Source organism: Callithrix jacchus, chromosome 13 (assembly GCF_049354715.1).
Source record: "Callithrix jacchus isolate 240 chromosome 13, calJac240_pri, whole genome shotgun sequence".
Classification (NCBI taxonomy): domain Eukaryota; kingdom Metazoa; phylum Chordata; class Mammalia; order Primates; family Cebidae; genus Callithrix; species Callithrix jacchus.
The window spans coordinates 121,306,595-121,332,926 of NC_133514.1; the positions used below are offsets into that span (position 1 = coordinate 121,306,595).

The 26,332-nt window shown below is 49.0% G+C and overlaps 1 protein-coding gene across 1 annotated transcript; it reads right to left on the reverse strand.

The window, feature by feature from the left end:
- Positions 1-1,772: 1,772 nt before the first annotated feature.
- LOC144578848 (uncharacterized) lies at positions 1,773-8,813 on the reverse strand. The gene is made up of 7 exons (XM_078346888.1): positions 8,738-8,813; positions 7,979-8,128; positions 5,135-5,317; positions 4,940-5,046; positions 4,486-4,589; positions 3,090-3,300; positions 1,773-2,959 (listed from the first exon to the last, which is right to left on the reverse strand). The coding sequence occupies exons 1-7, from the start codon at positions 8,811-8,813 to the stop codon at positions 2,171-2,173; spliced, it is 1,620 nt and encodes a 539-aa protein (XP_078203014.1). The 3' UTR covers positions 1,773-2,170.
- Between the last annotated feature and the right edge of the window lie 17,519 nt (positions 8,814-26,332).

The following is a 26,332-nucleotide window of genomic DNA, read 5'->3' on the forward strand; positions in this document are numbered from 1 at the left end:
ATGTTTGTAACTAATTAGTTTTTCCCAAGCAGAGCTCTACGCATATTCTCATCATCTCAGAGCCTATTACAGGATCTGAAAACCCTAACCTGTGGTTGAAGTTAGTTAATCCCTCACCTCATTCATTCGGAGCGAATTCCTTGCCTAAAGACCCTGCATATTGGTTAGTCTGTTTTCTCAATTTATGTTTTAACCTTGACACTGCCGCCTCCATCACCGTTTGCTGCAGAGAAGCTGTAGACCAAGTTTTAAATTACAACAATAATGTGGTTACCTTCAAAGATGGTCCCCGAGACCAAGCGCTGAACCCAATGACCTTTGCCTTCCACTGGCTTGAATTCGTCTCAGTTTTAGAAGCGCATACTCAGTGGTCTTTGAAAAACCGAAAATCATGGCTACACTTAGTGTTTAACTGAAGGCAAATTTAAGATTTTCCCAAAAGCCCTGGAAAGGGGACCTGAGAGAGGAGTTCATGTCTTGACGCCCTCCCTGGACTCGGGTTTCCATCTGGCACAAACCTACCATCAGCAGTGGCCTCAGCCCACATCCTGGTGGGTGCACAGCAAATCCACGGTGCACGTGGTGCCCTTTGTACGAAGGCCTTGGTACAGCAGCTGAGAAGTGTGTGTGAGGCCACACGTGTTCGCCACCTGCCTTAGGAATCCGTGCCTACTGCTCCACGGATCGCAACCGCAGATAGTGAAGGATTGGCCACGTGGAATCTCAGTTTGCCCACAGAGTGTGGCTGATGGAATCTAACTGGATTGGCTGTGGGAGTGTTAAATGAATAATTAGAGGCCACGTAACAGTAATAAATGCATGGAAGCATCTCTGTGAGTGCAGGGAGGAAGCATCGCACAGCCGGATAGCTCATCTTCGAGAGAGCTGCAGAGAGCATGGGCATCAGAAAGGGCATTGCCTGCCTTTTGGTGAAAGCTCGCTGCAGCAAACCTCAAACTCCCAATCTTTATCCTGCTAAATTAGGTCTATCAGAACTAATGTTAATTATTTTCATCTTCGTTACAATGTTCAGTAGAAATTTCTACTTCAGTATAAGCTGTGTGGACAAGCAAGAGTGACTATTGAAAGTAAGAATCAACTTTCTAAGAAGAGGTGCACTTGTTCAGCTCAGCAAATGTCCACTTGCCCACAATAGCAAGTTAAACTTTTAAGCAGAAAATCATGCACAGCTTAATTATCTTATTAATGTACACGCCCTGACATCAGAAAATGCTGGCTTTTCTAAACTTCATAGACACAGATGAAACATTGACATATGTTTGCAAGGCTGCCTTAATATTAGAAAATATTCAATACAAAAATTAGCCAGGTGTGGTGGCGGGTGCCTTGTGATCCCAGCTACTCGGGAGGCTGAGGCAGGAGAATCGCTGGAATTTGGGAGGCAGAGGTTACAGTGAGCCAAGATCACACCACTGCACCCCAGCCTGGGTGACGGGGTGAGACTGTCTCAAAAAAAAAAGTTGATATTTCATAAGCATTTAAATAATTGTATGTCGATATGACTGACATTTTCTATGCTCTTCTAATTAGAGAGATGGTGCTTTTCTCTCGATGTGATGGAATTCCATCAACGGAAGGCTCACGTGTGGCACAGGTGCTTCTGGAATACGCAGTGCACTGACGTGAATAGCACCAGTTATGTGGTCTTTCGGAATGAGGAGCCAGCCACAGATCCCCTACCCAGTGGAACCACTTCCTCCCTGGCTTCTTCCTAAGAGCTACTGGTGGTACCTTTCAGGCCCTTTATGTTTTTATTTTAGAGATGGGTTTTCACTATGTTGCTCAGGCTGGTCTCAAACTCCTGGCCTCAAGGGATCCTCCTGACTCCACCCCCCAGAGTGCTGGGATTATAGGTGTGAGCCCTTCGGTTTTTAAGCTAATGTTAGCATCTTTTAGAAACATGAAGCCAAACAAAACATTCCAGCCTTTGTAAATGTTTAAAATATTTTCCAAAATTTAAGATGTGAGGAAAGGAGCCCTCTGGCCACACAAACCCAGGATGCCTGTAAGCAGATTCCTGAAGCCACAGGTGAGAGGAAGGCGCCTCCGGCCTGGCCTGGTGTCTGGCTGTGCTGAGGCCTTCCCCGGGCCTGGCTTCCAGGCCGAGTTCTGATCCTGTGGCGAGCTAGCAGATGTGCGCTTTTGACAGTCACTTCTTGGATAATTCCCTGAATCTTATACTGACCGGCCTGGCTTCTTTAAAGGTGCTCCTGTGTGTCTCTGCACGTAACCACGGGCCCCCCGCCGGCTGCACCCAAGGCCCGCGGAGCAGAGGGAAGTCACGCAGACATTCCTGAGTCCCCTCCTGGGGCTTTCGGGGCACCAGGACCCTGGAGCAGAGCTCTGAGCTGAGCCGGGGGCGCTTGGCAGGTGCTGTCATGGCTCCGGGGGCCCAGGCCACACGCAGATGGCCCTGCAGCCGCCATGCAGCCCCCCGACCCCAGGGCTCTTGTGGGGTGGAGGGTGTGTGGGCTCCAGCGGCGTCCAGCACCCGGACAGGTGGGAGGGCAGCACCTCCGCTCCCAGGCCTGCACCACCGCTCCCAGGCCTGCACCACCGCTGTGGGCACCGGGATGGCTCCTGCGGGCGTGTCCGGGGTGAGCCCTCGCTCTCTCGCTGAGAGCCTGTCGCATCCAGGCCCTGCGCCGGGACACGGAATGGACTTCGAGGGACAGAGGCGCTGCCCTGGGAGGGAGGAGCCTGACCTGGGAGGGAAGACAGGGGCCCGGGAGCAGGGGCCGCGCTGGGGGCCCAGGGCAAGCGCGGCGCAGCGAAGGCCTCTGCCACCCGCAGGCTGTCCCCGACGGTAAAGGCGACGCTGCCTCCAAGCTGCAGGAATTTCTGCCGCAGCCACCCCCAGATGAGCCCCGCGTGGCTTCTCACCGGCCTGCGGGGCTGCAGGTCCCGGCTGGGGCCATTGCCAAGTCACACTCGGATCCTACAATAAAATGTGGAAATCCACGTGAGGCCGGAGCCCTGGCCGTGGTGCCCCACGCGGGGTGCGATCTCTCCGTGAGCTGCGGGGGATGAGGGACCCGCCGCCCTGTCCCTCCGCGGCCGCGGCTGACCTGGGCCCTCGCTTCTGTCCTCATGGGCCGCCCGCCTCCTCGGGGTGCAGTTAGGACGTGAGATCCAACATCTTCTCGCGTTCGGTCCCACGCGGCGCCAGGCGAGACTCGTTGCGCTTTAAACGACTTCTCTGTGTTCCACTTCCACCGGCTTGCAAGGCTGTCAGGCCGCGGGCAGCCACACTGGGCCCGGGCCACGGCTGAGCGTGGCCTTTGGGGGACGCAGAATGACAGCAACTGCCCCGTGGCACCGCCACCCCCGCAGGTCCAAGGGGGGTTGCGTCTGAAGGCTCAGCCCCCTAAGCGCTAGTCAGCTGCGATCACCGCACGGGACTGCGGAATTTGGTCCAGAATTCACCCAGAAGTTAATGGCAGACTTCAGAGCTTAGAGGGAGACCCGGGCCGGCCTCTCTGCGGGGCCACGGGATCAGAACGGCCAAGGGCAGAGCCCACTGTTGCCCCCGGCCCGGATTTAAAGCTGCCGGTCTGCGCTGGGCTTCACGCTGACATGGCACAGGGCCCTGGCCATGTCCTTACACGCAGATTCCAGCTCTCCGGGTCTGGGTGTGGCGGAGACTCCGTGAGTCTCAGAGGATCCCAGGTGCTGCTGCCGCTGCTGTTCTCAGGACCCTTTGAGGGAGCTGAACAGCTTAGAGAGGGGCTGCACTGGCGTGAAGTAGGAGTTTGTCTCCAGCGCTACCCAAGGCACGGGGTCCTTCTGTCCTTCTCCGAAGACCCTTGTTCTGTCAGCTACCTTTGCATTTCACTACAAATAGCTTAAGTTGAAGTTTGTCTTTCCAGAGCTAGGGAGTTGCTGGGGATGACTCAGCACCTCATGGACACCCCCACAGGCATTAGTATGTCAGTTATTCTCCACTGTTCCCCTGTGACCACAGAATGGCTGCTGCAGACCCAGCCATTGCATTCACACTCCCTCAGAAAAAGGAACAAAAACCAAAGAACATCAGGCCTGGAAGCCAACCCCATCCTTCATCACAAGAGTGATGCTTTTCTGGAAACCCCACTGAGCTGACTTCTGCATAGGTTTCTCGAACCCACACTGTGTCCCAGGGCTACTCCCCGCTGGGAAGTGAGTCAGGAAGGCTCACTATCAAAAGAAAAAGAGGAGAGGTAGAAGAGGTGAACGTTTCTGGCAGATTGGCTTCCCAGAAGCCAAACTTCTGTAAAATTCAAAGAACAGTTCCGCATTTATAATTTCCGCATATATCAGTTCATCAACAAATATTTATTGGTCACTTGTTATGAGCAAGGCTTTGGGGCTGGCTCCATTAAGGTGAGAACCTCCATATTTCCCCTGGGAAACACACAGGCCGTTGAATAGAACGTGTGATTCTTTCCATGGAGGAGAAGAGGAGCCAGCCAAGCAGTGGCTCACCCGTGGCCTTCTGGCTTGCTGCCCCCAGCCACGGTGCCGCCAGCCTCACGAATGCCTGGCCCACAGGACTGCTCAGCTGTCTCCATGCTGCCTGAGGCTGCTCCCTGCCAACCCCAGGAACTGAATGGGTTAGTGGGCATCACGCTCATCCTAGACATCCTGGGCTCTGTGGTCCAAGAGACCTCTGTTTGGATTCCAGCTTTGATTGCGCAGCTGCTAACCACAGGCTGTTGCCTGTGCTCTGAATCTCAAATGCAGGGTTTGTGAAATGGGACCAGGGGCCGTCTTGCTGGGCTTCTGAAAGGGGGACACGGTCATGCCATCCGCTCCTGAGGAGCTCCCAGGCCCAGAATGCCTCCCCCAGCTCTTCCCAGGCACCCATCCCTCCTGAAGGGAGCCACTGGCCATGCATAAGCAGAGCAATGAGGAGACCAGACCTGCAGTCCAGAGGTACTGCCCCAGCAGCCTCGCCAACGTGTGAGTGGGAGGCGGGCGGGGGGTTCTGCACCATCCATGACCGGCTCCGGGTGACTTCCAGCAGAGCCAGCTGAGTGGGGCAGCCTGAGGAACAGGGCCAGGGCATAGCACCCCACAGACCCCAGGACCCTGACCCCAAAGTTAGGGCTGAGGCTCAGCCTTGCGAGGAGACCTGTGGATGCTGGAGTCCTTGGGGAGTTAAATTTGATCATGTGGGGGTAGAGTAAAGCCATCACACTCTGAGCTCTGACGCAGATCACCACAGGCAGGCCCAAGACTGGAGTCGGGACCAGCAGGACACAGCACTCCAGTGGCCTGTCCACAGGATCAAGGGGCCGCTGGGACACCTTTGTTTCTGGAAAGCACCATGCAAGGTGGCCGTGAACAGTGCCACTTCTGGATGACGTTCCCGCCTCTCCCCGGCCTGTGTCTGCACGCTGTCCTCGGATTCCAGCTTCCTCAGCAGAGGAGCCCGCGTGGCCCACTGCGGGTGACTTGCCCTGCCAACTACCAAGGGCCAGGGTTGTGCTAAGACCCAAGAGATGCTTGGACGCAGGCTGCATGTTAGGTGAATGATTCTACGCATGGTCATGTGACTTGTGTATCACAGAGGAAACATCTGGAGGTTCTCATCTTATTGGAGCCAGCCCCAAAGCCTTGCACATAACACGTGTCCAATAAATATTTGTCGATCAACTGATATTTGTGTTATAAATGCAGGAATATTCTTGGAATTTTACAGAAATGTGGCTGAACTAGGGGAAGCCAGACCACCAGCGAACTTTCATCTCATCTCCCTTCCCTCTTTCTTTAATAGTGATTATTGACAGGGAATGCTGGATGAGCTTTCTGCGGTCACACCCTTGTGTTCAGTTTAATGATGTGGAGAACTGCAGATGGAGGTGAGGATAACTTGAAAAGAAAGGGTATTATTGGTAAATGCGCTGGAAGTCTTGCAAATTTGAGAGGATAAATTGAAATTTTACAGGACTAATGAGTTTTTGAAAACTGTTAGCCAGGCTTGTCCAAACCTTTCTCTCCCTATTTAAGATTTTCTAAATTAGAAACTCAGGAATTTCAGTAGCTGTTTTGGTCCTGGAATGAATAAACAGCTAAAGTAGAAGGCGTGTTTCCATTTGTGAAATGGACACTGTATCTTGCTTCTGTTGTAATCAGTGCGTTATTCTCATTGCAGTTGATAGTCCGTTCAGAGATGTGCCTTGTTGAGCCAAGATCTAGATATTTTGTAACCACCACTGGACTTCTGCAATCAAAAAGGATTGAAGTCTGTGCATTTATGTTCAATTTTCGTATGCACCATGGTATCCATATAACCCTAAAATTAAAATGTGAAGCAAATGCAGTATGTTTCTGAAATCATTTGTGGTTCAAGGAGTTATAACCCGTGGCTATAAGAATCGTGGCTTTGGTCATTGGGCTGAAGTCTTAGAGTCAGATTTGACTCTAAGGCTTGCTTGTAATCGTGAACCTATTTTTATTTTATTTCTCTTTCTTTTTTTTTTCTTTTTTTTTTTTTAAGACAGAGTCTCACTCTATTGCCCAGACTGGAGTGCAGTAGCATGATCTCAGCTCACTACAACCTCCATCTCCCGGGTTCAAGTGATTCTCCTGCCTCAGCCTCCTGAGTAGCTGGGATTACAGGCACCCACCACCACACCTGGCTAATGTTTGTATTTTTGTAGAGATGGGGTTTCACCATGTTGGTCAGGCTGGTCTCAAACTCCTGACCTCATGATCTGCCCGGCTCAGCCTCCCAAGGTGCTGGGATTACAGGCATGGGCCGGCACACCTGGCCATGGTGAGCGTTTATACTCCTTGAGTGGTGAAAGTAACCTTGATTTTTATTACTACCGTCAGCCATTTCATCTGCTGCCACTGTCAACTGGCTTAAATATTCTTTGCTGCAGTGTAATTTGTTGCCCCAGGGAACTGTTACCCCATTCATCAGCTGAGATTGTATTTTACTTTGCATTTATATTCTTCCATTATGTAACATTATGTAGCTGAATGTGAGGAATATGCTAACTATCCTTAAATATAATTTTCCTCCTAAGCAGATCATGTGAGATTATTTTGCCTCTTGCAAAAAATCCTCTGTGAAATATTTTATCTCCATTGCCTAGAAATATTCTTAAATGTGAGACAGATAAATCAAAAATATCAAATTGCTCACAGTTTTATTGGCAATATTGTGATAAATAATCATGAATTCTAAGTCGTGGGGCTTTTTTCTTGTTGACTGATTTGTTTCCCACATCAGAATTTACAGCTGTGTTTTGTTAACATGTTGGGAATCTTCAGACCCCCATGAAACTTTCCTCCATATCATTGTTTCATATTGACTTTAAAGCAAGCATAATTTATCCTGAAATTTTTCTCTGTCGTCTTCAGAGTGAGTGCTTTATGAAGATGTCTCTCTCTCTTACACTGAAACTGCACACTCATTCTGTTAACTTCGTGGTGAGAGAGTGAAGGATTTCCAGCTAAGTCGCCGTTTTCAAAACGGGGGTCATAACTCATCTGGGGGTCATGAGGTCAACCTAGCGACTCTAATCCAGTTTTGGGTTGTTTCGTTTTGTTTTTTTAATGAAAGAAAATAGGGTAGAAAGCTTCGGGCTTTGTGGCAGATGGAAAGCTGAGTCCGGGTTATGCTCGTGCGTGGTGTGGCTGGCTGCCCAGTGAAGTGGGTCATGACCAGATCGTTCTGAAAAGCATCACTGCAGGGACGCGTCCTTCCCTTGTTCTCTTTCTTTTCTTTTCTCTCTTCTCTCACTTTGTTTTCTTTGAGTCATCACCTTGCTTAGGAAGCATTCCAGGCTCGGGTATGACTCTGAAGTCAGATTGCCAGGACTCAGAGTTGTGCTCTGTCATTTCCCTCCTCTGTGGAATGGGCACACAGACAGCGCCAGCTTCACCGGCTCCTTGCACAGGTGACACGCACGGAAGCGAGTTGCGCACCGTGTGACAGCAGCACAGGCAACAGCAGATAACACACTCTCCGTGGGGCCCATCGGGTCACGGCGAGGCTGGAAGACCCCGTTGCCTGGCGGCGCTGTGACCGCCGCATGTAGCACAAAGCGTGACACGTGTGTGGCAACGCTGCGGTGAACGAGTGGCTGGACTGTGAAAGTCCAGACATACAGCCCTGCCAGGACACGATGGCCAACGGTCATCATCAAAGGGTTCGTTCTGCTTTGTGTATTTACTGTACTTTTCACTGCGATTTAGAGTGTTCCTTCCGCATATATGTGTCTATATGAAAAGGTAACCAGGAATGGTCCCGGGGCAGGTCCGCCCACAGGTGTCCAGCAGAAGGCGTTGTTACCGCAGAAGGCGGCAGCTCAAGCGTGTTATCGCCCAGGAGACCTCCCCGCGGGACAAGATGTGGAGGCAGAGACCGTCACACTGACAATCCTGACCCTGTGTAGGCTACTATGTGTTTGTGTCTTCGTTTTTAACAAAAAGTTTGAAAACTTTACATTTTCACTGGAAAAAAGCCCACAGAATAAGGATGTGAGGAAGGTGTTTTGCACGGCTGTGCCACGTGTTTATATTTTAAGCTGTGTTATCACACGATCCAAAAAGGCTTTTTAGATTAAAAAGATTATAAAGTAAAGAAGTTACAGTAAGCCCAGGTTTATTTATTTCTACAGAAAGAGAACAACTTTAATGAGCTGAGTGTCGCCTAAGCGTGCAATGTGTCTAAAGTCTCCAGCAGTGTCCACAGATGGCCGAGGGCTGCACATTCACTCACCCTCACTCACAACTCGCCCAGGGCAGCCCCAGTCCTGCAGGCTGCGTTCGGGGTCCGTGCCCGTGCGGTGTACCATTCTTGTCCCGTCTGCACCTTTGCCAGGTTTCGTGTGTTCAGGGGCACAGTGTTCACGCTGTGTCACAATTCCTGCAAAGCTCCGCACGGGCCGTGCATGTCTGCAGCCCTGAACCGTGGGCCGCACGTGCAGCGGAGGTGTGTGTAAGCTGCACCGCCAGGTTTGTGTGAGGACACTGTGTGATGATCCCACAATGGCAAATCGCCTGAGGACCCACTTGTCAGAATGCATCGGCCTTATTAAGTGATACGTGCCTATTTATAAAGTGCTCAGACCAGTGGTCAATGCATAGTATTATATACGTGTTAGCTATCACCATTACTCAACTCTGCAATATCTACTGCTCCAGTATTTTCTACGTTTCTTTTTTCATTGTTTCTCAATTATTTTTTACCATTTGCTGCATCCCTTCATTATGTGTCATTCTTTCAATATTTTATGTTTTGGGTTTGGTTTCTAGACAAGCATTTATAACCCTTCATATTAAAGTTGTTTATGTAGAAATAAAAATATTTGCAGCTCTGATAAGAAGCTTTACAAGGTATTATATAGTAAGTAATTCTCAATTAAATTTAAATCTATTGGAGTAACTTAACGAGGTTTTCAATTATGGAAAAATTCCCTGAATATATGCATTACTTGTACAACGGTGAAGAGTTTTAATAACACTGGTTTTGAATCATGAATGTACGTGGGGAAGGGTCATGAAATGCAACAATGTTTAAGGTGAGACACATGTAAGAATGAACATTAGGATTTTTTCCTTGAGGTTTCTGGAGGGTTATTTATAATTCATACAGGAAGCGAAGGAGGGTAGGGGTAGCTGTTCCGAAGACATAGAAAAGCCCGAGGTAACACCCAACCAGAGATGGCACAGATTCCGACAAGTCACTGATTTGAAGAAAGCTGAGCAAAGGGGAGGATTTTATTTTCAGTAGTTCTGTCTTGCAAAAATGCTTCAGCTTTCAGTAGACGAACACAATAACTTTGCACCCTTAACCGAGCCAGGAAGCTGGGAGGACTGCACTGAACACTCGCAGGTGAGTGTCCTATCCTCATAAATGACCCTTCGGCTTCCGACACACTGTGTCTTTTTAGACTTGGAGAAGGGAAGGCATCACAATCTGGAGGCCAAAGAATTCGAAATGGAACAATGAACCGGGAGGCACAAAGTTGAGGAACCGCCATCGCTGTACACAGCACAGTGCCCAGCTAAACGACTATCTGGGCTAACATGGACTTTTTATATTTCTGAAAACCCAGAAGAAGCACTTTCTGTCACTTGTGAAAGAATGTGTGTGCTGGTTGCCTATACACACAGCATTTCCCACCCAAGGCTTTCTTTCTTTTTGTGCTGTAAATCCAGCTCAGTGCTGAAAAATTCACCTACACAGCTGTGATGAAATATTTATCTTCAGCAAAAAGAGCATAAACCGGCCAGACGCAGTGGCTCATGCCTGTAATCCCAGCACTTTGGGAGGCCGAGGTGGGCAGATCATCTGAGGTCAGCAGTTGAAGACCAGCCTGGCCAACATGGTGAAACCCTGCCTCTACTAAAAATACAAAAATTAGCCAGGTGTGGTGGTGGGTGCCTGTAATCCCAGCTACTCGGGAGGCTGAGGCACGAGAATCACTTGAACTGGGAGGCGGAGGCTGCAGTGAGCCGAGATCACACCACTGCCCTCCAGCCTGGGCAACAAAGAGCAAAACTCCGACTCAAAAAAAAAAAAAAGAAAAAAAAAAGGCATAAACAGTTGTTGAAGAAAAATACACAATGAGTTCTGAATTGTCTGCATAACCGAAGCACTTAGGTGTGTTCTGGCAGACATAATAGCAGAACCAAAACTCTCTTCATAAAGTTAAAATTTTTCTTAAATCCTGAAACCGAGCTCCCAAAGTCCCATCAGCCCAGCGACATTGAATCTCCCTGGGCTCCAGGAGCCCATGCAGGAATGTGAAACCGTGCCAGCGCGAAGGAGTTTCAACAGAAAGAAACACATTTCTGAGGCAGCTGAAACACAATTTTTACACTGGAAATGGCAACTCCAAGAAGCAGCAGCACAGCCATGTGCCAGACCCTGAGCTATGCCCAAGCATCTCCCGTGGAATGGGGCAGGGTAGACCCGCCACCTGCCCCCAGGGCTATCTTGTTCAAAGGCTGCGTGGGAAATGCACATCTAATTCACTGGATTTGGGAAAACCTGTGAAATCAAGCACACTGCATGATTGGGTATGTGATCAATTTCCCCCCTTACTCCTTTTCAAATGAGTTATCAGATCTTTGGTCACTCAAGAAATTTTAAAAAGCCTCGTACTCTCTTGGTTATTAAAAATGTCTGCTTTCGGCTGGGCACAGTGGCTCACACCTGTAATCCCAGCACTCTGGGAGGCCGAGACAGGAGGATCACCTGAAGTCGGGAGTTCAAGACCAGCCTGGCCAACATGGTGAAACCCTGTCTCTACTGAAACTACAAAAACTAGCCAGACTTGGTGGTGTGCACCTATAGTCCCAGCTACTTGGGAGGCTGAGATAGGAGAATTGCTTGAGCCCACGAGGCAGAGATTGTAGTGAGCCAAGATGGCACTTCTGTATTCCAGCTTGGGCAACAGAGCAAGAGTCTGTCTAAAAAAAAAGCATGCTTTCAAAATGCCAGCAATGCTCTCAATGCCGGCATTGCTATGAGGGGAATCTTCTAAGAGCTTTTATTTTAATGCCAAATCTCCCAGCTTTTGTCTGATTTGAGTATAAACTGTAATGTAGACAATGTTGTATTTGACATTCCTTTAATTCTAGGGCAAAATCAACAGAATGGCATTTTCCAAAGCAATCTTTGACTCACTTTGAAAGCCCTGGAGCCAAATGCATCACCCCACTTGCTCCCACATATGTCACAGTGATGCCTATTTTTAAATGTGGTGGCAAAGCAGAAAGTCCAGTGAGGGGCAAGATGCTGGCCTGGGAATCAAAGAATTTGGGAAAACACTGAATAACAGCGGTTAAGCTGCTTTTCTTTGCTGAAAGACTTCTCAGAGCCTTAAATACGCGAATGGACTTATAGCCAAGCAGTTTTGGCTCTCCAAGAGCGGAATGCAGTGAACACAGTTCCCAAACCTAGCAGACCCTGAGCTGGTCTTAGGAACCCCTGGGCTTGGTGGCTTTGGCTACAGCTAGTATTGTTCAGGTGCCAACACCCAGCCATTCCTCATGATTCCCATGGTGACACTTAGACACTTGGAGCCACTGTGGCCACTCCTCCCTTTATCAGCTGAGGTCCTGCCTTTCCAGTCCCTCGTCTGTGGGCGCACCGTGTCCCCCCCAGAGTGGCATGGCGAGTGTCCTGGGGCCGCTGTAACAAATGACCACAAACTGGGGTCTTTCAACACAGAAATTCATCCTCTCACAGTTCTGGGATGAGAGTCCAAGATCAAGGTGTTTGCATCTGTGGTCCCTCTGGAGACGGAGGTGACACACACAGTGACCACAGACCACACTGCAAGGAAAGCCGGAGGGCACTGCAGCCCCTGTTCTCCCCCACGGGCCCCCTGCTTCCCCCGTCTCTGGGTCCACTTGGCCCTCAGAGGCCAGGGTGCCTCCGCAGTCAGCTTCCCCGGCGTAGTGCACACAGAGGCAGACAATGCATCTGCAGGGACAAGGACAACAACCAGCGCGTCTCATGTTTCTCTGGCTCAGGCTGTCTCCCTGGAAGTGCACAGAATTCAGGCTGTAACGCAGAGCTTGTAGCATGGTGGACAGGCGGACCTCAGCGTACCAGCCTGGATGATCCTGCCCACCACCCTCTGCTGTTCTTTTTCATCAGCTGGGTTGTGAAATCAGACCCCATTGTACACCAGATTTCTAGCTTCTGCATAAAGATTCGATCTGGAGGTGCTGGGCCTGCATTCCTGCACTGCCGCCCTCCCTCGGAGCTGCGTCTCTGCTGTCCTACGCACAAGCACAGCGTCCCATTTGCCAGTTCTCGCCACTTCCAGTGCACGCTGAGGCCATCTGATGTGGTCTAGATGTCTGTGTCCCTCCAAAATTCATGTGCTGAAATCCAGTCCCTAAGGTGATGGTGCCAGGAGGCGGGGAGGGGCTAGATCACAGGGCGGAGCCTCGTAAAAATGGGATGGGGGCCTTATAAAAGGGCCCGAAGGAGCTCACTGATCCCTTCCCCTTCGTGAGGCCACCGACAGAAGGCCCTGGCCACGGGGGATGGGCTCTCGCCAAACACCAGATCTTGCCACACTTTGATCTTGGACTTCCAGCCTCCCGAACCGAGTGGGAATTTCTGCTGCTTACAAATCACACAGTGCTGGGTGTTCTGTTACAGCCTTCTGCAAAGACGAAGGCGGTGTGTGCCGACTGTCTCATCTTTACGCTTGGCCTGTTGCTTTCCTTTAAGTCAGGTATCCTCACGCCTGGCTGCTTACAACCCGCTGCTCTGTGGACGTCTGTACGAGTCCCGCTGTCCGGCACAGTGTTAATGTTTTCAGTGTCAGCAGCTTTGGCTCCTTCAGTTCCTATTTCCTGCACAAACACAAGCAAGTATGATTCTCAGGTTGCATAGCAATGCCTGCTACGTGCGCTCTGCACCTGCCGGTGAGGGGAGTCTGTGGACACCTGGGTGTCGTCAGGGTGACCTCCAGTTAGCACCCACCTCTAAGAGTCCCCTGTACTGCAGCTGCCATTCCATCCTGTAATTACTCCAAATCGCTCAGCACCAACCTCTCTCCTAGCAGGAGCTGGGCTTTATTTTTTATAATTATGTGCCGTTACCCAGGCTAGAGTGCAATGGCGCAATCTCGGCTCACTGCAACCTCCACCTCCTGAGTTCAAGCGATTCTCCTGCCTCAGCCTCCCGAGTGGTTGGGACTATAGCACCTGCCACCAAACCCAGCTAATTTTTGTATTTTTAATAGAGACGGCGTTTCGCCATGTTGGCCAATCTGGTCTCAAATTCCTGACCTCAGGTGATCCACCTGCCTTGGCCTCCCAAAGTTCTAGGATTATAGGTGTGAGCCACTGTGCCCCGCCCCAGAGCTAGGCTTTAAAATCAAACAAAATATTCATCTCGGGCTTGAATTTCATTGTTCAACTTTCATGCTTATTTTATAGTCACCAAAGTATTTGACATTTGGCAAACCAAACTGGGTCGTGAAGAGCTGAGCACCCAAGCTGAAGCCTTGAGCTCGCCTCCACATCGGAGCTTCCACCCAGAGCACACGCTGCAATTGGACAGTGGGAACGACAGTCTAATCGGTAAGGAGGCAGCGATCTGGTGACTGTGCAGACTGCGCTGAGGGACCTGGGCCTTCCTGGCTCAGAAACAGCAGACACAGCTGACCCCGCTTAAAGGAACTTCTCTTACCCACACTCCCACGGACGACCAGGCTCAACATGGCTGCCCCAGGTGGAACGTGGGGCAGGCCAGCCTGGGCTGCTGCACAGGTTTCTCGGTGATGTAGTCTGAGACCAGACCTTTCCTCGTCCCCCTCTGTTCTGGGGTCACGCAGCAGTTGTCCCCTCCACAGCCACAACATCTCTCAATACCCGTCCAGTGCAACTGAAGCCTGCATGTTTCTTCTTCTTTTATTTGCACTTATATTTCCTCCAAATCCTTTGAGAAACGGACCCTGCTGCTTGCCATATTACAACGTGAATAGGTTGGCGATTCAGCTCTCTGCTGTAGGGAAGTGGCTACAAAAATCCACGCCCCCCCTCCCCCAGCCCGTGGCCTTCAGAAAGTTACGTGGTCTTTCTGAATCTGTTCTCCTGTCTGGTCAAGGGGGAATAATAACTAGTGCACACTATTATAAACAACTTCAGAGTATCCTGAAGATTAGATTGTTATTATTTATACCCAAAACATGTTAGGTGCGTCCAAGAACTGGGAAGGAGCTGGGATTTTACCCATTACAAGCTAAGGTTGGCCTGCACATGTTCAGGGATGCTAGCAGAAGACAGAAGACTCCTGGGTCAGAGAAAAAGGACAGTTTGTTACTCACCAACAGCAGGAGCCAGCACCCCAGCACCTTGCAGCAGCTCCCACCGGTCATGCAAAGAGGGCAGGGCCAGGTAGGGTCCACACACTGCTGCAGGGCATGGGAGGAGCCTAGGCTCAGAGCACCCAAGTCTGTTATAACAGGCACTGAGCCAGCTCTCCGATCCCCGAAGGAAGCATGATTTCTGTGTTCCAAGGCTGTGAGCAAGACTGCCCATGGCTCCTGAGAAGAAAGTCTTCACCTTCCAAGGCTGTGAGCAAGACTGCCCATGGCTCCTGAGAAGAAACAGTCTTCACCTTCCAAGGCTGTGAGCAAGACTGCCCATGGCTCCTGAGAAGAAAGTCTTCACCTTCCAAGGCTGCCTGCTACATAAACACCCTTAAAAAGATCATCTAGAACAAAGGGTATTCCGTGATGGCTCAATGTGGGAAATCCCTTCAGAATCGTCTCCCAGTGGGAACTCAACCTGATTCCAAAAATGCCTTCGTCTCATGGAGAGATGCCACTCATTTAACAAAATGGGTATTTAAACAAGCATCTCTAATACTGCCAGATCTTTAGTTAAATAAACCCTGACTTTCATTAGCTGGAAAGATATAGGGCCTTATATCTAAAAATCTGAATCAATACACAGATTTATGACTCTTCTCCAGTGCGTAACCCAAATGTGATCTTAAGATCTGTTTTCTCCTTTCCATTTTCTGTCCCAAAACGTAACATGGAAAACTAAAGAAAGCAAAAACGATTCAGCCACCTTGATGTTGAGGCTGGATTGGCTAAAACTGATATAAAAGCAGCATTAAAGCATCTCTCGCGAGTGTCATTGCCTAATTCACCTTCTCCCAGTGACATTGATGAGAAATTCGTTTCAAATGGATGACTTTTTATGTTGAGTCAATTTGATTTGTAAGAAAACGAAATGGAATCTGACAAACAGCTGAATCAGGGGAGCATTTTCAACAAGGTCTCTCTCTAGAAACCATTGCTCTCCTTTCTATTGTGAAGAAACATTTCTGCCCGCGGACGAGTGTCCTGTGAACCGTGGCAACAGCGGACCCAAGAGAAAGCCAGCTTGGCTGGGTAGCCAGTACCGCTCCCCTTGCCCCGGGGCCAGGCAGGTACGCAGGGATCCAGTCCTGCCCGCCGCCCTGCCCCACCCCACTCAAGCCCCGCCCTGCCCTGCCCCAGCCCCGCCCCGCTCCAGCCACGCCCTGCCCTGCCCCAGCTCCGCCCCAGCCTGCCCAGCTCCAGCCCCGCCCCGCCCCGCTCCAGCCACGCCCTGCCCTGCCCCAGCGCCACCCTGCCCTGCCCCATCCCCACCCCAGCCTGCCCAGCTCCAGCCCCGCCCCGCCCCACTCCAGCCACGCCCCGCCCTGCCCCATCCCCGCCCCAGCCCTGCCCTGCCCTGCCCCATTCCCGCCCCGCCCTGCCCCAGCCCCGCCCCAGCCCCACCCTGCCCCGCCCCAGCCCCGCCCCAGCCTGCCCAGCTCCAGCCCCGCCCCGCCCCGCTCCAGCCACGCCCCTCTCCAGCCTCACCCCAATCTGCCCAGCTCTAGCCTCGCCCACTCCAGCCGCCCACTCCAGCCCCTCCCTGCCCCACCCAGTCCAGCCCCGCCCCACCCTGCCCGGCTCCAGCCCGTTGCACTCCAGCCCACCCCACCCCGCCCCACCTCACTCCAGCCCCACCCGCTCCAGCCCCATCACCACCATAGCCTCAAGGGTCCTGCAGCCTCTCCCCGAGCTGCGGGGAGAGTCAGGGTGTGGGGTCCGGGCCGAGCCGTGGCTCCTCCACCTGCAGAGATTTCTTGTAATTACCATGTAGCCATTGTATTCCTCACAGTCCCACCACATGGAATTAATCAATTAATCCTGGCATTATTTTTGCTGATAAATACACGTTTCTGTAATTACACGTGCGCAGGTTAACCCAGGCCTCAGAACCGCTCTGCATCCCCGGCGTGCAGGGCACGCGGTCCAGGCTGACCCCGGGACCCTCGTCCGACCAAGCCGGTGGCGGGGAGATGGACAGGTGAGGCCGGAGCAGCAGGGTGTCATGTCAGGCCCAGGACGCACGGGCGCTTCTCTGATTGGCAAACAGGGGAGGACTCTGTAGAGTGAAATGCATCTCTGAGGCCGCCACGCGGAAGGCTGAGCTGCATCGTACCTGCGAGGCCACCAGGGCTCCGAGGGAGGCGTGGGCGCCGCCGCCGGGGAGAGTTTCCGGGAGCGCCCAGCACCACTGCCCCAACCCGCCGCCTCGTCCCCGCATCCAATTTTTCTCCTCTCCCACACGTCTGGGATTCTTCCTGGAAAACGCAGGCATGATCCTCACTGAACTGCTCCTACTCCGAACAAGGGAACGAAGGGAAGAGCTTCACCCACCGACGAACACGTGTCACCTGGCGTCCCCAGCGGAGTCTGGGGATGGAAGAGGGCCACGATGGAAATGGAGGAAGCATAGGCTTTGGTGTGGATGCTGTATCAACATCACTTCATCAACTGTGGCAAAGGCAGGACACGACAGCAGGCGTGGGAACCAGGGAAGTGGGGAGTGGGGCACGTGGGAACTGTGTGTAATCATCGCTTTTTCCCATAAATCTAAAACTTGTAAAATAATCTTTTATTTTAAAATAAATTAATTTTTAAAACCAAACTGAGCAGGCCCACGTTCTACATTGTGGGTTGTGATGAAAGCTTATGAATCTCCAGAAACTCAGAAACCTCACCCGCACTATAAACGTAGGAATATGTTTTGGGGGCCACTGAGCCAGGTCACAAACCCTTTCCTGTATGAACAGGAACCACGAGGCCGTGGATGGACCCAGTGACCATCCCACAGCTGACAGCAAGACAGAACCCGGATCCGCCCTGCTCTCCTTTCCATCACCTGTTCGATTGGCTTATTTTTTTTTTTTTGAGATAGAGTCTCCCTCTGTCACCCAGGCTAGAGTGCAGTGGTGCAATCTCGACTCACTGCAACCTCCGCCTCCCAGGTTCAAGTGATTCTCCTGGGATTAGAGGTGCCCACCACAATACCCAGCTGATTTTTGTAATTTTAGTCCAGATAGGGTTTCACCAAGTCGATCAGGCTGGTCTCAAACTCCTGACCTCAGGTGATCCGTCCACCTCGACCTCCCAAAGTGCTGGGATTACAGGCATGAGACATCACACCTGGCCCATTTGGTTGGTTTTTCTAGAATTCGGTCACTTGGGGATGGCACCAAGGGTGTGTCTATGTAAATCACACCGATCAGGCAGGTCAACCTGAAAATCACCCAAACTGGCTCCTCAGAACGGCCTGACCAAAATGCACTGGTTGCTTTCATTTCTGTCACTCGCTGAGTACTCGAACGTCTCACGACTGCAGGCCCTGGCGTGGCAGGTGCCTTCCATGAGAGGCTCAGACCTGTGCACTCACTGAGTACACTAACATCTCACTAACAGCTACCAGGGTTATTGGTACAAATCAAATTAACCAGCACAATTTTGATATGTTCCCAGAAAAGTTTTGCTAAAAACGACTCAGCTGCCTATCTCTCCCTTGGCAGGAGGTGGCTGCTTTTTGGAATTGTCACTATGAAAAATAAAATACGTAAGGCCTCAAGAGCTGTTTTTAATTAAATTGCCAAGTTTCCCATTGGGGGTTATCTGCAAATTACACTGCTTTCTTCTTGATGTGAAAAGAGCTTTGTTCCACAGGCAGTGCTGTGAAACCCAGCCCTGCAGAGGAGCCGGCGGCCGGGCAGGACGTGGACATGCAAATCCCTTTCGTGTCTCTGCAGTGACCCCGCAGTGTGAACAGCAGTCCAGCGGAGGCCGGGGCTCTGGGCTTGCGTGGCTGCGCTGGAGACGCTGGAGGCTGGAACTCTGTCACCCTCAGTCAGAGGTAGAGGCACAGAGCCTTTGAGAATGCAGGTGACAATCTATTATCTTTGAGAAACTTGAAACACTTAGAAAACCAGAAATGGTTCTAGAATTTATTGGATGGTAAGCCTGACCAGAAGTAGTGGGGTTATTTATAGGATACATGTCTGTCCTGTATATTTGCTGTATATGTACACACAGGCACACACATATATATGCACATACACATAACATTCTATATATACACACATATGTAGTGTATAAATACACATATACACACATAGGTATACACAAACGATGTGTATACATGCATATAACACCTATACGTGTACATAAACGTAGACACATATACATACCGCAAACATCAGGATATAATCGATAAACCCATCAAAAGTGGAAGCAGTCATTAGTTGGAAATGATCTGAATGCACCAAGGGTGTGTCTATGTAAATCACACCGATCAGGCAGGTCAACCTGAAAATCGCCCAAACGGGCTCCTCAGAACGGCCTGACCAAAATGCACTGGTTCCTTCCGTTTCCGTCACTCGCTGAGTACAGGAACGTCTCACGACTGCAGGCCCTAACCTACTGAACATTCCACCTCAGCCTCGCCTGCCTTTGACGTGCTCAGAACTCCGACCTTGGCCACAGCTGGGCAAATCACCAGGCAGCATGGTCGGTGCTCACAGAGAGCCGTGGATCCTGGCACTGGTGTGGCTGACTGGGCACTTCAGCTTGCTGCTGCAGAGAGAAGCCTGGGAAAAGGCCAAAATCCAAAACCCAAGCCCCTCCCCACCCTGCCCAGCTCCAGCCCCACCCCACACTTGCTTCTACTGAATATGTGTTACTTTCACACCATGGTAAAGAGAAAAATTATAAGTTGAGGCCAGGCACCATGGCTGAAGCCTGTAGACAGGAGGATCACTTGAGCCCAGGAGCTCAAGACCAGCCCAGGCAACCTAGCAAGACACAGTCTCTACAAAAAATATAGAAATTAGCTGGATGTGGTGGCTCACACCTGTAGCCCCAGCTGCACTGAAGCTAAAGTGGCAGGATCAATTGAACCGGGGAGGTCGTAACTGCAGTGAACTGCGACTGCGATCGTGCCACTGCACTCCAGCCTGGGCGACAGAGCAGGACCCTGTCTCAAAAACAAAACTCTAAGTTGAACCATTGTAAGTCGGGCCATCTGTTTACACATGTGTACATATACACACACATACATATATGCACATACACATACACACACGTATATACACACATATTGCATACACATATACACACATACATACACATGTACATGCACGTACATGTACATACATGTATATACACATATACACGTGTGCACATACACATACATTACATATACATATAAACATGCATATACGCGTGTACATTTATGCACATTCATATACATACACATATAAACACATACACATACATGTACGCACACATATATACACATACATATTACATATACACACATACACATATATACACAGGTACACATACGCACACATATGTACACACATACATATACATGCACACATATATGTATATCCATACATAGGTATACATATACACACATATACATATATACATACATATACACACATATACATATATACACATGCATATACATGCATACACATACACATATATGTATACACATATACGTATGTACACAATATATGTATATATACACATATGCATATATATGCATGTACGTATACACACATATTCATATGCACACACACATATACATATACATATATGTATATTTGCACATGCATATACACGTACACATACATGTACATAAACATATGCATATATGTATATACACAAATATGTGTATATACCCACTTACATCAACCTAATGAATATGAGTATTTCTTGATGGTGAATATTCATGTTTCCCTGCAGAGGTATATGACTGACTGTAGGACAGACCTGAGAGCTTCTGAACATCTTATGTAGTACATGAGATTTTGCACTGCCTTACCTTTCTTATATTCAAAGTGTACTGGATTTCAGAGTGAAAGATTTCAGACTGGGCATGGTGGCTCTCACCTGTAATCCCAGCATTTCGGGAGGCCAAGTTGGGAGGAGGCTAAGAGTTCAAGATCATCCTGGGCAGCATGGCAAAACCTCACGCTTGCAAATAAAGTAAAATAAAAATTAGCCAGACACGGTGGTGCACGCCTGTGGTCCCAGTTACTCAGGATCGCCCAAGCCCAGGAGGTCGAGGCTGCAGTGAACTGCGATTGCACCACTGCAATCCAGCCTAGGTAATAGAGTGAGACTCTGTCTCAAAACAAAAACAAAACCTCAAAAACCAAAACAGTGAAAGATTTCAATAAACAGAGGATTATTCTATGCTTATGAATTGTAAGGGTTAGGCCTATAGACGGATTCAGTGAAATCCGATGGGTATCCAGTTTGCTATTTTGTAAGTTGACAGCAGGTTCTAAAATGTATATGGAAATGCAAAGAAGAGCCAAGGCAATCCTGGAGACCAAGCGTGGTGCTCGCATTGCTGAACACCAAGACAGGCTGCATGTGCCACCGCGCAGGACAGCGTGGTCTCAGTGAGGCAGACCGACGGGGCAGACCCAGGAGAATCCTTGACTTAGGACACAAGTGGCCTCGCAGAGCAGCAAGGGAAGGAGGGGGTTTTGATCCACAGTGCTGGCCGTTTGGATAGCCACAGGACAAAACTGTAAATGTGGCCCTTGAGCCACCCATACCAAAAAACTTCAACCCCAGGTGAACTGTAGACCTAGATGTGAAAAGTAAACACTAAAGCTTCTAGAAAATCACACAGGACAAAGTACCTTTATGGGCTCAGAGAAGATTCTTCAAACAGATTATAAAAAATATTCACTAAAGAAAACCAAAAAAAATGATCAAAATTGAGATCTTCTGTGAATCAAAAACACAGGAGAGTGAAAGGGCAAGCGGCAGGGAGAATGGCGCTCCGAGCAGACACCACAGACTTCTGCTTTCAGGAAGGCGACTGAACGCACGTTTTCTTCCCCCTCTCACTAAATACAGCTCAAATCCCTGCATATCACATGGAAAACTAAACCCAAGAAGACTCTGAAAGGTTGGGAGCCAAGAGCAAACAGGTTGGGAGGTGAGGACCTGAGGAGTGTGGCAGAGCCTTCCCTGGGTTTTCCCTGACGAGAAGCTGGTAACCCAGAAGAGCCCCGGAGCAGACAAAGAACGGAGCAGCAGAGAAGCCTGCGCTCTCCAGCCTAACGGCAGGGAAAGGGGCTACCCAGCAAGAGAGAAAATTGTCAAGACAGTAACCAGCTATTTCAATGCCATTCTGTCCCTACCCTAACCACACCTGCAGCCTCCCTCACAAGGCTGCAGCAACGATCCCGGCATCCCACCAGTGTGGTCTCAAACAAGGACCTTCCTTCCTGCCAGCCAAAGATGAGGACCCCACCCTGCAGTGGCAGCAGAGAGCTTGCGGGGAGCCGGGCGTCCACCCACAGTGGCAGCAGAGAGCTTGCGGGGAGCCGGGCGTCCACCCCCAATGGCAGCAACAGAGGCCCCTCGTACTCCATATGAGGAGAGTCAGGACTTTCTCCAGCCCCTAGTGGCGATATGGACAGACACCACCATCACCTCTCGCCTCCCACCCCCAATTCCAGCCTCCCACCGCCACCATAATGATAGCAGGGACCGTGTTAGGAGCCAGGACTGCCACAGCCGTCCAGCAGTAGCAGTGTCACCCCCATACCCCAGTTTCAGGCTTCAACAGAGGCTGTGTGGGGAGCTGGACTCCGGCTCCCACCTGGCAGGAACTAGGGAGCACCTCCACTCCTGCTGCTGGAGCACTGTGAGAAAAAAATCAGTTACAGCAGAAGGTTTAAATAAGATCCAGGGTCTCCTAACATGATGTGAAAGCGTCCAGGTTTCGATCTAAAGTCACTTGTGGCTGGCCATAGTGGCTCATGCCTGTAATCCCTGCACTTTGGGAGGCCAAAGTGGGTGGGTCAACTGAGGTCAGGACTTCAAGACCAGCCTGGCCAACATGGTGAAACCCTGTCTCTATAAAAAAAAAAAAAAAAAATTACAAAGATGGCTGGGCATGGTGGCACACGCCTGTAGTTCCACCTACTTGGTAGGCCAAGGCAGGAGAATCAGTTCAACCTGGGAAGTGGAGGCTGCAATGAGCCAAGACTGTGCCACTGCACTCCAGACTAAGCAAAAGAGTGAGACTCCATCTCAAAAACTAAAGTCACTTGTCACAGCAAGAACCAGGAAGATCTCAAACTATGAGAAAAGGGCAATTAACAGAGCCCACACTGAGACAGCAGAGAGGTCAAAATTCTGACAATGATTTTACAGCATCCAAGATAAAATGCTTCAACAGGCAATTGCAAATATGCTTGAAACAAATGAAAAAAAAAAAACAGTCTTGGCAAAGAAATAGAAGACATAAAGAAAAACTAAACAGAAATTTTAGAACTGAAAAATATAAAAACCAAATAAAAAGCTCAGTCAATGGTCTCAACAGCAGAATGGAGGGCGAAGAAGAAAGAATTAGTAAAATGGAAGATTGAATAAGAGAAATTACCCAATCTGAACAATAAAGATAAAATAGACTTAAAGAGAAAACCTGGGACACTTGTGTGACTATAAGAAAAGATCTGACATCCCCATCAAGAGCAAAAGCAAGAATGGGACTGAAAAATACTGAAATGGCTGAAAATTTTCCAAATTTGATGAGACAACCCTACAGATTCAAGAAGCTGGATAAACCTCAAACAGGATAAGCCCAAATTCATACTAAACCACATCATAATTAAACTTTTGGAAACTAAAGACAAAAACAACGTTTTGAAAGCAGCCAGAAAAAAAAAAACCAGCATTTTACTTATAGGACGAAACAATTTAAATGATAGCAGATTTCTCATCAAAAAACATGGAGGTCTGAAGAAAGCAGCACAATATTTTTCAGGTGCTGAGACAAAAGAACCATCAACTCAGAATCCTATTCCCAGAATGAAACAATGACCCAAATCAGGACAATGAATAGAATCATGGCCACAAGAGTTGTTTAACAACCCTTTGTAATCACGCCATCCTCCTCCCTCCTCACCCAGTTCTCAATTGCTGATCTTCTCTCTGTCACTATAGATTCATCTGTGTTTACTTGAATTTTATATAAATGAAATACAGTCTTTTTTAAAAGAATCCTGTACCCAGAAAAAACATGTTTTTCAGGAACCAAGGGGAAGTCAGCACTCTCAGATGAAGACAAACGCAGAAAGTTGGTTACAAGTAGGCTTACTCTAAAAGAATGGCTAAATGAAGTTTTATAAATAGAAAGGAAATTGGATAAGAAATAATCTTGAATCACTGGGAAGGAAGAACATGGTAAGCAAAAATATGAGGAAATACAGGCTTTCGTTCTCCTCTTGAGTTAAGTAAATTATATTTGACAGTTGAAGTAAGTACAACATTCTGAAATGGCTATAAACATGTAGAGAAGAAATATTTAAGAAAATTACATTATTAATGGTGGTTAAAGAGTTATACTGGCCAGACGTGGTGGCTCACTTGTGCAATCCCAGCACTTTGGGAGGCCCAGGTGGGAAATCACTTGAGGTCAGAAGTTCAAGACCAGCCTGGCTAACATGGTGAAACCCCATCTCTACTAAAAATATAAAAATTAGCTGGGTGTTGGTGGGTGCCTGTAATCCCAGCTACTCAGGAGTCTGAGGCAGGAGAATTCCTTGAATGTGGCAGGCAGAGGTTGCCGTGAGTCAAGATCATGCCACTGCACTCCAGCCTGGGTGACAGAGCAAGACTGTGTCTCAAAAATAAAATAAAATAAAGGAATGGCTGGGTGTGGTGGCTTATGCCTGTAATCCCAGCGTGTTGGGAAGCCAAAGTGGGTGGATCGCAAGGTCAGGAGTTCAAGACCAGCCTGGCCAAGATGGTGAAACCCTGTCTCTACTAAAAATACAAAAAGTAGTGGAGTGTGGTGGTGGAAACCTAAAATCCCAGCTACTCAGGAGGCTGAGGCAGAGAATTGCTTGAACCCGGGAGGCAAAGGTTGCAGTAAGCCTAGATTGCACCACTGCACTCCAGCCTGGGCGACAGAGTGAGACTGTCTCAAAAAATAAAAAATAAGTAAAAATTAAAAAGTAAAGTAATGTACTACTGGGAGATAAGATTTCTATACTCCAACTGAACTGGTAAAATGGTAACAGCAATAGAGTGTCATCACTAGGCATACATAATACCTAGAGCCATCACCAAACAAGCTATCCAAAGAGATGTACTCAAAAGTCTACAATACATCCAAATGGAATATTATAAAATCCCCCACACCTAAGCAACCGCTAACCTGCTCTTTGCCTGTTTGGATTTGCCTGTTCTGGAAATATCACACAAGTAAATCCATACACTGCATGGCTTCTTTTACTTAGCACAGTTTCCTCTGTGCTGCAGCACGTACCAGCACTTCACTCCTTCTGATGGTAGTATTCCACTACGTGGATGTACCACAGCTTGTATATCCATGCATCAGTTGATGAACATTTGGGTTGTTCTCACCTCTTGGTTATTATTATTAATGCTTCTATTTTTTATTTTTTATTTTTATTTTTGAGACAGAGTCTCACTCCGTCACCAGGTGCCAGGCTGGAGTGCAGTGGTGCGACCTCAGTTCACTGCAACCTCCGCCTCCTGGGTTCAAGCAATTCTCCTGCCTCAGCCTCCTGAGTAGCTGGGATTATAGGCACACGCCACCACGCCCAGCTAATTTTTGTATTTTTAGTAGAGATGGGGTTTCACCATGTTGGCCACGATGGTCTCAATCTCTTGACCTCGTGATCCACCCGCCTCAGCCTCCTAAAGTGCTGGGATTACAGGCGTGAGCCACTGCACCCAGCCAGTTATTATTATTAGTGCTTCTATACATATTCATGTACAAGTTTTTATGTGGACATATTTCTTTTCTCATGCGTATATCCCAAGGTGTGAAACAGGTGTGTTAAATGATGTGTACATTTCACCCTTCGAGGAACTGCCAGACTGCTTTCCAAATCAACTGCACCATTTTGCATTCCCATCAGTGGTATATGTGAGTTCCAATTTCTCTCCATGGTTTCTGACCCTCACTATTGTCTGTCTTTCTCGTTGCAGTCATCCCAATGAGTGTAAACTGTGCCTGTGTCACTTTGACTGACATTGTCCTAATGGCCAATGTGGAGCACCCTCTCATGAGCATGCTGACCATTTACACATCTTCTTTGGACAAATGTCTATTCCCGTCTTTTGCCCATTTTTTATTTGACCTGTCTTCTTATTAGTGAGTTTCAGAGTTCTTTATATATTCTAGATACAAATCCCATGTTAGATAAATGATTTTCAGTTTTTTTCCCATTCATTGGGTTGTTGTCTTTTTTTTTTTTTTTTTTTGAGATGGAGTTTCGCTCTTGTTACCCAGGCTGGAGTGCAATGGCACAATCTCGGCTCACCGCAACCTCCGCCTCCTGGGTTCAGGCAATTCTCCTGCCTCAGCCTCCTGAGTAGCTGGAATTACAGGCACGCACCACCGTTCCCAGCTAATTTTTTGTATTTTTAGTAGAGACGAGGTTTCACCATGTTGTCCAGAATGGTCTCGA